General features: G+C 57.6%; 3 protein-coding genes across 3 annotated transcripts; 1 reads left to right on the top strand and 2 right to left on the bottom strand.

Annotated features, from left to right (window-relative positions):
* Nucleotides 1-388: 388 nt before the first annotated feature.
* On the bottom strand, nucleotides 389-5,192 carry GUITHDRAFT_138377 (hypothetical protein; the record flags this gene model as incomplete). The annotated part of the gene is made up of 5 exons (XM_005833203.1): nucleotides 389-1,619; nucleotides 1,909-1,979; nucleotides 2,104-2,244; nucleotides 2,499-2,630; nucleotides 2,925-5,192. 5 exons carry the CDS (start codon nucleotides 5,190-5,192, stop codon nucleotides 389-391), a joined length of 3,843 nt encoding a protein of 1,280 aa, XP_005833260.1.
* Nucleotides 5,193-7,896: 2,704 nt separating this feature from the next.
* GUITHDRAFT_107891 (hypothetical protein) lies at nucleotides 7,897-8,202 on the top strand (the record flags this gene model as incomplete). Its single annotated transcript, XM_005833202.1, has 1 exon — nucleotides 7,897-8,202. One exon carries the CDS (start codon nucleotides 7,897-7,899, stop codon nucleotides 8,200-8,202), a length of 306 nt encoding a protein of 101 aa, XP_005833259.1.
* Nucleotides 8,203-8,605: 403 nt separating this feature from the next.
* Nucleotides 8,606-9,312, bottom strand: GUITHDRAFT_138376 (hypothetical protein; the record flags this gene model as incomplete). The annotated part of the gene is made up of 3 exons (XM_005833201.1): nucleotides 8,606-8,752; nucleotides 8,805-9,074; nucleotides 9,139-9,312. 3 exons carry the CDS (start codon nucleotides 9,310-9,312, stop codon nucleotides 8,606-8,608), a joined length of 591 nt encoding a protein of 196 aa, XP_005833258.1.
* Nucleotides 9,313-12,470: the final 3,158 nt, after the last annotated feature.

The raw sequence follows: 12,470 nt of genomic DNA, 5'->3' as shown, positions 1-12,470 counted from the left end.
CCTCCTCCTCCTCGTCCTTCGGTCCTTTTCGTCCTTCGGTCCTCCCTCCTCCTTCGTCCCTTTTCGTCCTTCCTTCCCTCCCTTCCCACTCCGCCCCCCTCCTCCCTCCCCTTCTTCCATCTCTGCTGCCCTCAGCTTACTTGTTACGAGACTCTCGTCCCATCCTCGGTTCTTCGCAGAGGATTCAGTTGCGAGCAGGGAAGTTGAAGCAGGAGCTTCCTCCTCCTCCTTTCGTTTCGCCTCATCTCTCCTCCTCTCCTCCTCTCTTTTTCTCTCCTCGTCCTCCTCTTTTCTCCGCTTCTCTTCCTGCCGTCTTGAGCTCTCCTCTTCAACCACCTCCTCCTCTTTCTGCCTATGCCGCTGATTATTTTCTTTTCCTCTCGCACTGTCAAGCAGGTCTAGCACATCCTCCTAGAGGCAAGTCACACGACAGCAGTCGCAAAGGAGATCTCACCTCTTCCTCTTCTTCCTCGTCCTCGTCCTCGTCCTCGTCCTGATCTTTTTGCGTGCTCATTGCCATGTTGACTGGCTCCTCTGTGTTCTCCTTGTTCCGCAGCTTGCGCCAAGTATGATTCTCCTCCTTTCCTTCCTCCTCCTCCTCCTCCTCCTCCTCCTCCTCCTCCTCCTCCTCCTTCTCCTCCTCCTTCGCCTCCTCTTTTGGTTTCTCCTCTACATAATCATCTTGATCCTCATCCTCGTCCTCCTCAAATTCCTCTTCCCCGATGTATTCTCCCTCCTCCTTCAAGTGGTTGGGGGATGGGGAGTGCTTCTCCTCCTCTTGCGCCGCTTGTTCCTTCGATTTCTCTTGACGGTGTTTCAATCCTGCTTCCTCCCATTCCGTCTTGTCCTCCTTCTCCTCCTCCTCCTTGTCTATCCTCCCTTCGTTCTTGTCCTGCTCGTCCTCTGACTCAGCCAAGTCATGCTCATAAGCATCCACATTGGAATGATCCGTGGCGGAGGAGCGAGGGGAGAGCTTTGCTGGGAGCTCCTGCTCCTGCTCCTGCTCCTGCTCCTGCTCCTGCTCCTGCTCCTGCTCCTGCTGGGCCTTCTTCGAAACCATGCTCTCCTCATTAATAGTTGTCATCTCCTTAGCTTGATTCCCCCGCTCCTGATCCTCCTGCTTGTCGTCCTTGTCCTTGTCCTTGTCCTTGGTCCTCTTCCGGCTCTTTCCCTCTACCTGCGTCCTCGTATTCCTAGCAGCAGAAGCACCATCGCCTCCTCCTTCTCCTTTCCGCCCCTTTCCTCTTCCTCCTCCCTCTCCCTGTCCTCCCTCCCCCTCCTCCCCACCTCGATCTGAGCTGCTCCGCGACGGCCTGCCTGCCTGCCTGCCCTTGTACTTTTGCGCTCTCGCACTCCCGGAGCCCTCCTCCTCTCCTCCTCCGCCACTGGGAGGAGCGGACTTCCAGACCTTGGACGCAGGCTTCCGGGGTCGGGAGGGAGGAGGAGGGAGGGAGGGAGGAGCAGGAGGAGGAGAGACGAGGCCGTGTTGGACGAGGACGAGTCTGAGTCGCTTCTTTTCTGCCGGCTTCATGTTGAGCATGTTGAGCTGCTGGTCGGAGAGGGAGGCGAGGGCTCGAGGATGAGACACCTTGAAGACCCGATGCATCTCCTCGAGGTACCTGAGACGAGGAGAGAGGAGAGTGAGCGATCAGTGAGAGGGAGAGGAAAAGACAGAGAGAGGAGGCAGACGGAGGAGGGAAAGGCGAGGAATGAAAGGAAAGTGAACTGTGATGAAAGACAGGGTGAAAGGCGGGGCAGGAGGGTAGAGGGAGGGATGGAAAGGCCAACAGGAGAGAAATGGGATGGAGGAGGGAGGAACAAAAGCAGGAGGGCATGTTGGCTTACTTGGAAGGAAGTTTGGCGTCTTGGAAGAGAGGGAGGAGGAGAGGGTCAACTTCGTCCTCCCACCTCACCACGGGCTTGCTTTTGAGCTTCAGCTTCCTCTTGACCTTTTCTGCATACCCTCGTCCTCTCGCCACCTGATGACCCCAGTCAGTTCTGCAACCACCACCTCCTCCCCCTCCCCCCTCTACCCCCTCCTCCTCCTCCTCCTCCTTCTCCTCCTCTTCCTCCAAGTGCTCCTTCCCGTCCTCGACTGCTCACCTTGTCTAGCACGGCTTGCTTCTCCTCCTCTCTCTTCACTTGCGACTCGAGCACCATGGGCTTCAGGTTCACCACTTTGTGCTCTACATGATCCTGTATTGGCTCTGCGTCCTCAAGAGGGTAGGAGACAACACCGCGCATCTGACGGGGGAAAATCAAAGGATGGAGGGAGGTAGAAAGAGAGCGTAAGGAGGAGAAGAGGGAGGATTGAGAGGACGGGAAAAGGAGGGGCGGGGGGGATGGGGGAAGGATGGAAGAGAGGAGACAATGAAAGAACTGAGAGAAGAACGGAAACAGAGGAAAGCAGGCAGGGGAGGCAGGGAAGCAGAAAGAGTTTGGGGCGAGCATGGGGTTGTCGGAGGAGCGGAGGTGGGGGACAGGAGGGGACGAAGGACCTCTCGGATGTGCTGGATGTAGCGCTGTTCATGTTGCCTCATCTGGTCCAGCATCTGCTTCCTCTCCTCGGCACGTAAATGGATCTGCAGTCTCCTCTGCTCCGCCTGCTCCGCCTTCTGCTTCAACCATATCTAGAGGACGCGCGGGTTAGACAGAGGACCCAAGGGGAAGGGCAGGAGCAAGAAGCATGCGGAGCAGAGAACAATCCTAGGGAAGGTTGTGGAGGAGAGAGGAGAGAGGAGAGAGGAGAGAGGAGAGAGGAGAGAGGAGAGAGGAGAGAGGAGAGGGGAGAGAGGAGAGAGGAGAGAGGAGAGAGGAGAGAGGAGAGAGGAGAGAGGAGAGAGGAGAGAGGAGAGAGGAGAGAGGAGGTCAGGACGTGAGGGAGAGAGGGAGGTGAGGGGGGAAGGGAGAGAGAGAGTTTTGACCTGCTTCTGCTGCCTCGCCATCTCCTCTTGCATCTCGAGCTTCTTTTTCATCTCCTCCACCCTAATCATCTCCAGCTCCTGCTGCTTTGCCCGCCGGTCCCTCTGCTCCCTCCTCAGCTCAATCATCCTCCTCTGCTGCTGGAAGAACTCCGATGGTTCCAGCAGGTGGTTGGAGTACGCGTCCCTGCTGCTCTCCAGCTCGATCCTGCTCAGCTCCTCCTGCTCCTCAACCTTGTCGGGCTCGGGCTCCTCCTTCCTCCTCTTGATCTCCGTCTTCTTTCTGATCGCGTCGGTGATGGCGCTGTACTGCTTCCTCTTCTCTCTCAGCAGCTCCTTCTCAAGCTGCTTGCGCAGGTTCTCTTCCTCCTCCTGCAGCTTCTCCTCCTCCCATGCTCGAAGCCTCATCGCCTTCCTCTTACTGAAGCTCACGTTGCTCGAAAGCTCAGACGGCAGCCTCTGTATCCTCTCTGTCCGCTTCCCCGTGACATGATCGGCACTCAGCTGCTGCAGGCTCGGCGCTTCCTCCTGCTCCGGGATTGACTGTCTGCTCCTAGAACTCGGCATCTGCGAGCTATCAAGCAGCTTGCGATTCTCCATCGAGTCTTTGCGCAGCATGGGCGCCACCAGGACCATCTTGAGCCTCCTGTGAAAGTGCAGGACCCAACCTCCCCCTCCCCCTCCTGCTTCTGCTCCTCCTCCAGACACGAAGACGTCGTTGTCCGGGGAGAGTTTCACCCAGTCGCCCTCGACTCCTTCCACCTCCAGTATGTCTCCCTCCCTGCACTCCCCCACCTTCTTCGAGCCTAGTTGTGGCCTTGCTCTCACATTCAGCACGTTCCCTCCTATCCGCTGCACTACCCACAGCTGGGAAGAGGAAAATCTCTCCATCCTCCCGCTCCTGCCTCCACTCGGAGCCTCCGAGGAGCTGCGCGCAGACGGAACGGCGTCGTCGTGCTCCTTGGGGCGTACAGCTCGCAGGTCGATCGGGGGAGGGAGGGAGGAGGAGGAGAGGTCAGCAGAAGACTTTTCGGCGTCGACGAGGAGCCGGCGGGAGAGTTGGATCAGCTCTTGCAGCTGAGCTTTGGGAATCCTCCGTGACAGCTCCCTCGGGTCCACCATCGACACATCCTTGCGCGCTGCGAGCAGGGCCTGCATAAGTCGCGCTCTCTCCGAGATCTTCACTTCCAGCAAGCGGCTCGACGTCCTCCTCATCGCTCGCCTCCTTGCCTCCTCCCTCCACATGGGAACCGAAATCCTCGCCCCCGCCTCCTCCGCTATCGACCTCCTCGTGGCCGGCAGCGGCTTACCCGCCCCCTCAGGAGCCTCCCCTGTGTCTGCTCGGATGCCGCACTGGACGAGGAGGGAGGACATGGCGGAGAGACACTGGCGGAGGAGGTCGACCTCTCGCTGCACTGAGAGGCACGCCTTCCTCGCCACCTCCAGCATTTTCTCCTCGCAGCGATGAGCAGCGAAGGAGGCGCGCGAAAGGACCTGCGGCGACACGTTGGGAGGCAGTAGACTCTTCACCAGGTGTAAATCAACCGGCGCCTCCTCATCCCGACCCTCCTCCACCTCCTTGCGGTCGATCTCGTCCGCTGCCATCTCGAGTAGCGCCATGAAGTCGCCCAGCGCGTGCTGCGTAACATCTTCCGTTGACTCGTCGTTGACGTCACTGATAGCTTGCTCCATGGACGAGGCCCGCTGAACACCTTCCTCCCCGTCCTCAACCTTCCCAGAAGGGGATGAAGACCCTGCCTCTATCTCGGCCCCTCGATCGTCGTCGCCATGTTGCTCCCCCACTCCTGTTCCTTCATCTGCCCGTTCAGCTCCCTCCTCCTTCATTGCTTCGACCTTCACCTCACTCCCCGCACCCGCCACTGCTATCTGCTCCAGCTCGTCCGCCTGCTTGGCGTCCTTACCATGTGATCCTCCACTTTCTCCACCACCATCCTCACCCTCTGCTTGCTCTACGACAGCATACGCTACTGCAGCGCTCCCCGATCCGCCTCCTTGCTCCTCCGTAGCTGCTTCCAACAGCCTCGTCTCTTCTCCCCCTTCCCCTCCGCCGCCTGCTTCTTCCTTCCCTGCCAGACTCACTGTCCCCTGCTCTTGTAAGGTGACTCCCTCGCCACTTTCTTGGATCTCCACGCCCTCCCCTGCAGAGGATTGCAGGTCTTTGACTGTGCCTTGCTCCCTGCCCGTGTTTTCGCCGCCTCCTCCAGCGGAGGGAGGAGGTGGCTCAGAGTCGACGCTATCCTCTACGGTCATTTGCAGCACGTACCGGTTGCTACCGACCGAGCAGCAAGGGATTGAATCTCAGATTTCACATCGCACATGCCTGCCCGTAGCTCCGAGTCACAAACATCTCCAGACAGGAGCGACGCAAGGGTTCAGCAGCAGCCCCACCTTACTATGCTCTAGTCGCCTCCCTCCCCTGCTCCAGGTAATGCAGAAACCAACGTTTCTACCTCGCAGCATTCACCTCGCGCCTCCTGTCTGCTGCAAGTGTTGACCTCCGGCTCAGCTCTGCTGAATTCAGTCAGGTTACACGTTGCGGTACGGAGGGTGCAGGCCCACAGAACTATGACTCCTCAGTTGCACAAATTGAGCAAACATGGCACGGGCACAGGGGCCACAACACGAGCATCAGAACATGTCGGTAAGAAAGCTGTTCTTGTGAGAGATGTGTGACTGGGTTGTAGTGATATTGAGACCCCACCATTAGCAGGGTTCACTCCTCTGTGTTTCCTACATGTATCCTACATGTATCCTTGCTATGTATCCTACCTGCCTTCTTCAAGTTCAGTGTCATAACACAATCTCCTTCATTCGCGAGATTGTTGGATTCATATTATCGCACTTGATTTCTTGTATAATCCATCTCCGCCACTGTCATCCTTGTTTTCCTACAACTCCTCTACCATTCCACAAATGCATCGATGCATAACGACTCCTCGACACGACTCTTCCTTACAGTATCAACGTGACCATTCTTCTCCTTTGTTCATCTGGCTCTCATTTATCCTTGATCTCATCTTCGACTTCATTTCCCTTCTCTTTGCTCGCCTCCTTACCACTGCACGGTCGGCAACGCTATTTCTTGACTGCTCGTCATTGTTTTCAGTACTGAACATCTCGCTTTCTCTTCCTCCTCGTCCACCACCACCACCATGGTCTCCCACTCATTCTTGTCCAAGTGATCATCTTCTTCATTCTCTAGCTGCCGCTCCTTCCGACCCTTCACGCCGACTGCTTCCACCTGCTCATCTCGGTTCGCTACCTCATACCACTCATCGCTCCAACTGATCAAAGTTTGGGTATCCGTGAGGATCCGTTGAAGTATCCGTCCCTGCTCCCCGGGCCCGGCGACGGCGATGATCATCGGATCCGACCGAGTCGAGCCTGAGCTGGGGCGCCGGGCACTGCGGCGGGCCGGGCACCGTCACGCGGCCCGCCAGCCGGGCCCGGGCCGCCCCCGGGCCGGGGTGGGGCCGGCCCGGGGGCGGCCCGCCGGCCCGGACTCAGTCCGATCCGACCGGATCGGGACCGTACCGTACCGTGGCACGGTGGGCTACGGTACGGTACTAGTACTAGTGACGAGCGGGCCCCGGTGCCCGGCCAGTGGCTCCGACCGTCGGACTCGTGACTTCGGAACAAGGGCCGCTCACCGTGACTACTATCGATGATCCGGCCCTCAGTCGGATCACTGCCTAGTCCGGGCCGTCCGTTCCGTGGGACCCGTGACCGGGGCCGCCGGGGGCCGGGCGCCGCGGCGGCCGGCCGGCGGCCGGCCGCCGGTATCGAGCCAACTTGAACTCGGGCTTCACTCCGGCGGTGTGATGTGGTACCGGGTCCGGGAGCCTGTCCGATCGGCGCCCGGCCGCCGGGCGGGCCCGACGCGGCACTGCCGGGCGCCGGCCGCGGCATTGCACACCGTCCCGTCTAGGGCCGCCCGGTTGGCCGAACCGTTCAATTGAACTTCGGAACAGGCTACTCCTCACCGCCGCGCCGCCCGCGCACAGACGGTGCCACCGTTCCGATTCCACTGACTGTCCCGGGCGACCGTACGGTCACTGCCGTCACCGTGCCTGAGTGCCGCGCGGCCGGGCGGCGGCGCGGCGCGGCCCCCGGGCCCGCCGCCCGGCGACGGGGGCCGTGAGTGCCAGTCCGCCAAGAGGGTAGTAGGTTCAAGCGGCCGACCGGATCAAACGTACGGTGATCTCACGGGACTCCAGACGCTTGCTAACGAAACCTCTCTGACCTTCTTTCTGAATGATTTTGACCCCATACTACCCCACCCTCAAGATTTCAAGAGAAATGGACCCCTTCAACAGTTTGTTCCGACTCTCTGGCGACAGGATGGAAGCCTGGCTGTATCTCAACCTCGCAATAATTCGAATCATTGCGTTTATGAGTCCAAACGATCACGAGGGCATAGGGACCTTTACACGCACGCGCATCCCCCCGGAGAGGGCGGCGGTTAGATACAGCGACTCCTTGAGAACAATCCCATTTCTTAAGATCGAAAAGACTCTTTTTGAGCTATTTAATACGTCTACGACTCCTCTAGAAGCCCCACTCCAGAACTTTTCGTCACGCGCCTCCCTGTCGCTGCCCTGGTTTTCCCTTGGCCGTGTCTTGTCACATTCTCAAACCTTCCTCCGCACCCGGCGTCCCACTACCTCTGAATCCCACTGCTTCCTGTGCGCGCTTCTTCCTCTGCTGTATCCCTAGCTCAAGACTTGCCCTCTTTCCCACATACAAGTTGTTCCAAGAGCAGAGTACTATTGCGATGAATTTTATGATGCCCCTTTCCCACGACTTTGGTGCCTCCCCCATCCCTCTTGATTCAGAAAATTCACAGCGGGAAAATTCTCCTACCAGTGTCTTCGGTGATCATTCCTCTCATCTCGGCGTCGAGGATCAGAGTGCTAAGCTTCCATTTGCCTGCGCGCCCAGCAATCTCTACCGCATGAGACGCTGGCTATCGTCAAGACGGCATCCAACTAAGAGCGCCTGCCTTGTATGCAGAAGCGCCAAGACCAAGTGCGATGAAACAAGACCTTGCACGAGATGTGTCAACAAAGGGCTGACATGCTCTGAACTCCCTCCCTCGGAAGGTGGATTCGACGAGTCCTCCGAGAAGCCTGAGAAAAAGTCGACACGATCGCGTGGCTCCAAGTTGATGAGGAGGATCGAGATAGCAGAGATATGGGAAAGGGAAGCAAGCTCTCTACTCGACGAGGCCTTGAGGCACGTTCTTTCTGAGTTTGATTGATGTTGTGTCATTGTGAGAGTGCCAAGTGTGTGAATAACGTGAGTGATTAAAGTGTCTCACTGCAAGCCACGATCCACATACTCACATACCCACACGTACCAGGACATGATTTACGTTAGCATATCATGAAGAAATGATTTATATCCGTGTCTTGAGGCAATCCACGGATTCATTGCTTGAATGCACATTTCGTACGACTGAATGCTCTAGCAATTGTTTGACCCCACCCACATGAGCGATAGAATACCAATCTTCAAAACATAGCTGAATTCAAACGAGGCTAAGACACAGCTCCGTCCATACGAAAAGGTAACACCATGTCTGCGCAATGTCTTGGTATGTATATTAAATTACAACAGACTCGCTGTCCTGGGACAGGTATACAGTATGACACCAACTTGTCTCAATGATCTATCTTCTTCTTCGATCTCGTTCTCTTCGATGCTGATAGGACTCGTTCTTCGTCCCCAGCTCCAATTTCTTCAAACCTGCTTTCTGTCGATGACGAGGCGTCTCCCTGCTTCATACGGCTCATCATAGTCTCGTGCGACTGCAGCATGCAAACAGGGATCAGCGTTGGAGATTGCAAGTCTACCCATCACCTTCTGCATCGCCAGAGCAAAGAGGTTTGCGAGCTGCGACGCTAAGAAAGCAAACCAACGAGAAGCTGTAGTCTTGAACGCCGCCTTGGAAACTGCCAAACCGTGATCGATGTCGTTCTCGTGGTGATGGAAGACTTCCTCTACAAAGTTGTCGTAGACGAACTGAGAACCTGTAAAATTTCCATGCACTAGCCAAATGAGGAAGAGGATCTTTGATTCGAAGTAGAATGGTATCCATGCGATGAAGAAATCCAAGAAATATTCCGAAAACTGCAAATTTTGGGAATGACCGTATCGTCAGGTCCAGAGCAACATTCGCCAAGACAAAAATTACCATGAATATTCCATTCACGGCCCAAAAGGACAAGATCCGTCTCATGTCTAAAAGATGTTCCACTTCTATTTCACTCGTGCTTTCACAATTCTTGAAACATTTGAAAGTCTTGTAAAGGGGGTAAAGGTGACCTACCAAGATGCATCCTAATCGCGATAAGCTTGATCCGATCATCCTGAATAATTGAAAGGACGAGATTAGACAGCAGACGACTCACCCTGCAGTTTCAAAGAACTCCACAAGAACAGCACACCAAACTTTTCGAAAACAAGACAAGGAAAAAATACGACATTTCAGAAGTATCTGCCCTGCAGTACTTTTGGAGGTCCAACCTGCACGGTCTCAGCCTCAACCGTCTGCAAGTGTTCAATCGATCTTCTTGCAATGCTCTACTTGTATGCTTGCTCTCAAACCAAATTACTCCTTGGGCTGACGCCGCGATTCTATCTTACTCCCTCCTCCACACCCTGGCAACCTTTTGTTCTTCTTCTCACAGCACATTCATCTTCTGTGTGCGTCTTTGTCACTCGCGTGTCATCTTTACTTCCACTTCTCCTTCTCCCTTCCCGCTCACTCTCCTTCCCACTACTGCTTCCTTGTACGCCATGTTTCTCTGCTTGAATATGTAACAGATCTGTAACACTCAGCTACACCCGGCCGGCCCGGACTCCCGGAGTCCGACGCGGCGGCCGGAAGGCGGATGGTGACCGGGCCCGCTGGCCTGCCGCGCCGGGAGGCTCAGCGCCAGCCGCGGGGCCCGGGGCGTGCGGCGGCGGCACGGGCGAGACTAGGAAGCGGCGCCTTGAAGAGAAAAGATCGGACATTGAGACTCAGGCTTCCCGCAGGCTCAGTGACTGCCGGCCGCACTGCGGCACTGACCGACGGTCACTCACCGTCCGAATCATGGCATTCCGGAAATGATGATTGCCCGCGGCCTCACGCGGCCGCCGGGGCGGCCGCCCGTGGCGGCCGGAGTGCTGTGGGACCGCAGACTAGCCGGGCGCCGGACCGTGATATACTATGCCAAAGTCACGCACTGCCGATATCACCGTCCCACGCGCCGCGACTCTCACATGGGCCGCCTTGAAACACGTAAGTCGTCTTGGTTTACAGGAGCCTCAGAGTTTTGTTAACTCGGCGCTATCTGACTGGCCGCCGGCAAGGCTGCCGGGCATCATCCGATGATCGGCGATCCATCAGCCACAGCGTCGTCCGACTGCGGCCGTCAATCCCGGGCAATCTTGGTCTCGGCAGCCGCTGTGCCCGCTGAGGACAGTGAGGAGGACACGGTTTGCCTTTAAGTTACTTGGAGCCTCAGCGGAGCCGTACCTTCTGCGAGTCACTGAAAACTCATTTAACTACTAGGCTTGCCATCCGAGTCAGCACGCGCCCATGCGTCCGCTGTCGCGCCGGCCTAACTTGAAGGGAGTTCCACTACAGGCTCCCTGCTTGTCCGATCTGCGCGGCTTCCGGCGGCGCGCCGCGTCACGGCGGCCGGGCGTGGGCAGCCGCCTGAGCAGTGATCGGATGATTTTTTTTGGTCTCGGTGTGTGAGGACAATGTTTACTCAGCCCCGAAAGTAAAAAGTGCCTCAAACAATGGGTTCCGACAAAAGTGAAGTAAAATCCCTTAGACGCGATACCGGGCCGGAGGAATCCGAGTGACCACTGTAAGTCGAGACGTCCGCCGCCGCCGCAAAGCTGGCGGCCGCGGACCGGAGGTAGAGTTTTACTCGCAGAAGGTAAAAAGTGCCTCAAGCAAAACAAAGCAGGAACAAGGAGGTTTAACAAGCAGCCACCTATCAGCGCCTCGCCATGCAGCTTACCGTCTGGAGGCGCTCCTATCTGGTGCGAGGCGCATGACGCCCTTTCGGGTGCGAGATCTCCGACTCCGATGGGGGAAACATCCAGAGTGGAGCCGACGCGCCCACTGTGACGTCGGATGCCTCCGGAGAGCTCGACACCACTGGGGTGCTTGCTGCTAGTCCCGGCGAGCTCGCCTGCCCGGACCGATGCCGCACTGAGTGAGGTGAATTTACTGGCAGAAGGTAAAAAGTGCCTCAAGCAAAACAAAGCAGGATCAAGCTAAGCCTCCAGGCACACAGTCCACAGCGAGAAGCTGCACAATCACACACAAAACACAAGCCCGAAAAGAACCAGCACTGCTGGCACCCAGACGCGGCACCGCCAGCCCAAGCGCGAAGCCGCGCAGACAAGCAGCCGAAGGGTCAAGCAATCAAGCAACAAGCAGCAGGAGCATGCAGGAGGAAGAAAATCCCTTAGACGCGATACCCGGAGGCAGCCGACTGACCACTGTCAGTCGAGACGTCCGCTGCCGCCACAAAGCGGGCGGCCGCGGACGGAGAAAGGGCAGCCGCCGACAAGGAGCCGGCGTTGCCCGGGGGTCCGCCTGGGGCAGCGGACGGAGGGAGGCTGGACACAGGAACACGGTACCGCTCGAGGTAGTCCTCCTCGCTAGCCTCCGAGTCAGCGGTAGCCGAGTCAGTGGTAGCCGCCCGTGACGGCGGCGACGCCGCGGCAATGCCCAAGGACCGGCGTGACCCGACCGATGCCGGGGAGGAAGCAGGCGAGCTCGATACATAGCAGCAAGCACCCCAGTGGTGTCGAGCTCTCCGGAGGCACCCGACGTCACAGTGAGGGACGGAGACGCCTCCGAGTCGCCAGCTCCGCGCCCATCGTCGGGGCCACTCGAAGGGTTTCCCCCATCGGAGTCGGAGACCTCCGGCGAAGACTCCTCGGGCGACTCGACAAAGTCCGAGGAGGAGCTGTCCTCTGGCTCGAGGAGTGCTTGCGCCCGCAAGGGCGTCATGCGCCTCGCACCAGACAAGAGCGCCTCCAGCGTCAGCTGCATAGTGAGGCGCTGATAGGTGGCGGCGCGTTGCGAGCCAAGACCTCAGCAGCAGAGCTCGGACCAGCAGCAAGCACCCCAGTGGTGTCGAGCTCTCCGGAGGCACCCGACGTCACAGTGAGGGACGGAGAGTAGTATAGGATTTACTTGCAGAGACGAGATGTCCCGGAGGCAGCTGACTGACCACTGTCAGACGTCACAGTGATTTAGAAGCAAAACAAAGCAGTAACAAGCTAAGCCTCCTGGCACACAGCGCACAGCGAGAAGCTGCACAACTTGCACACACAAAACACAAGCCCGAAAACAACCAGCACTGCGGCAGCGGACGTCTCGACTGACAGTGGTCAGTCGGCTGCCTCCGGGTATCGCGTCTAAGGGATTTTATTCCTCCTGCATGCTCCTGCTGCTTGTTGCTTGATTGCTTGACCCTTCGGCTGCATGTCTGCGCGGCTTCGCGCTTGGGC

Source organism: Guillardia theta (genome assembly GCF_000315625.1).
Source record: "Guillardia theta CCMP2712 unplaced genomic scaffold GUITHscaffold_31, whole genome shotgun sequence".
Taxonomy (NCBI): Eukaryota; class Cryptophyceae; order Pyrenomonadales; family Geminigeraceae; genus Guillardia; species Guillardia theta.
The sequence above is the reverse complement of the archived record's forward strand: the minus strand, read 5'-3'. Positions and strand labels throughout refer to the sequence as shown.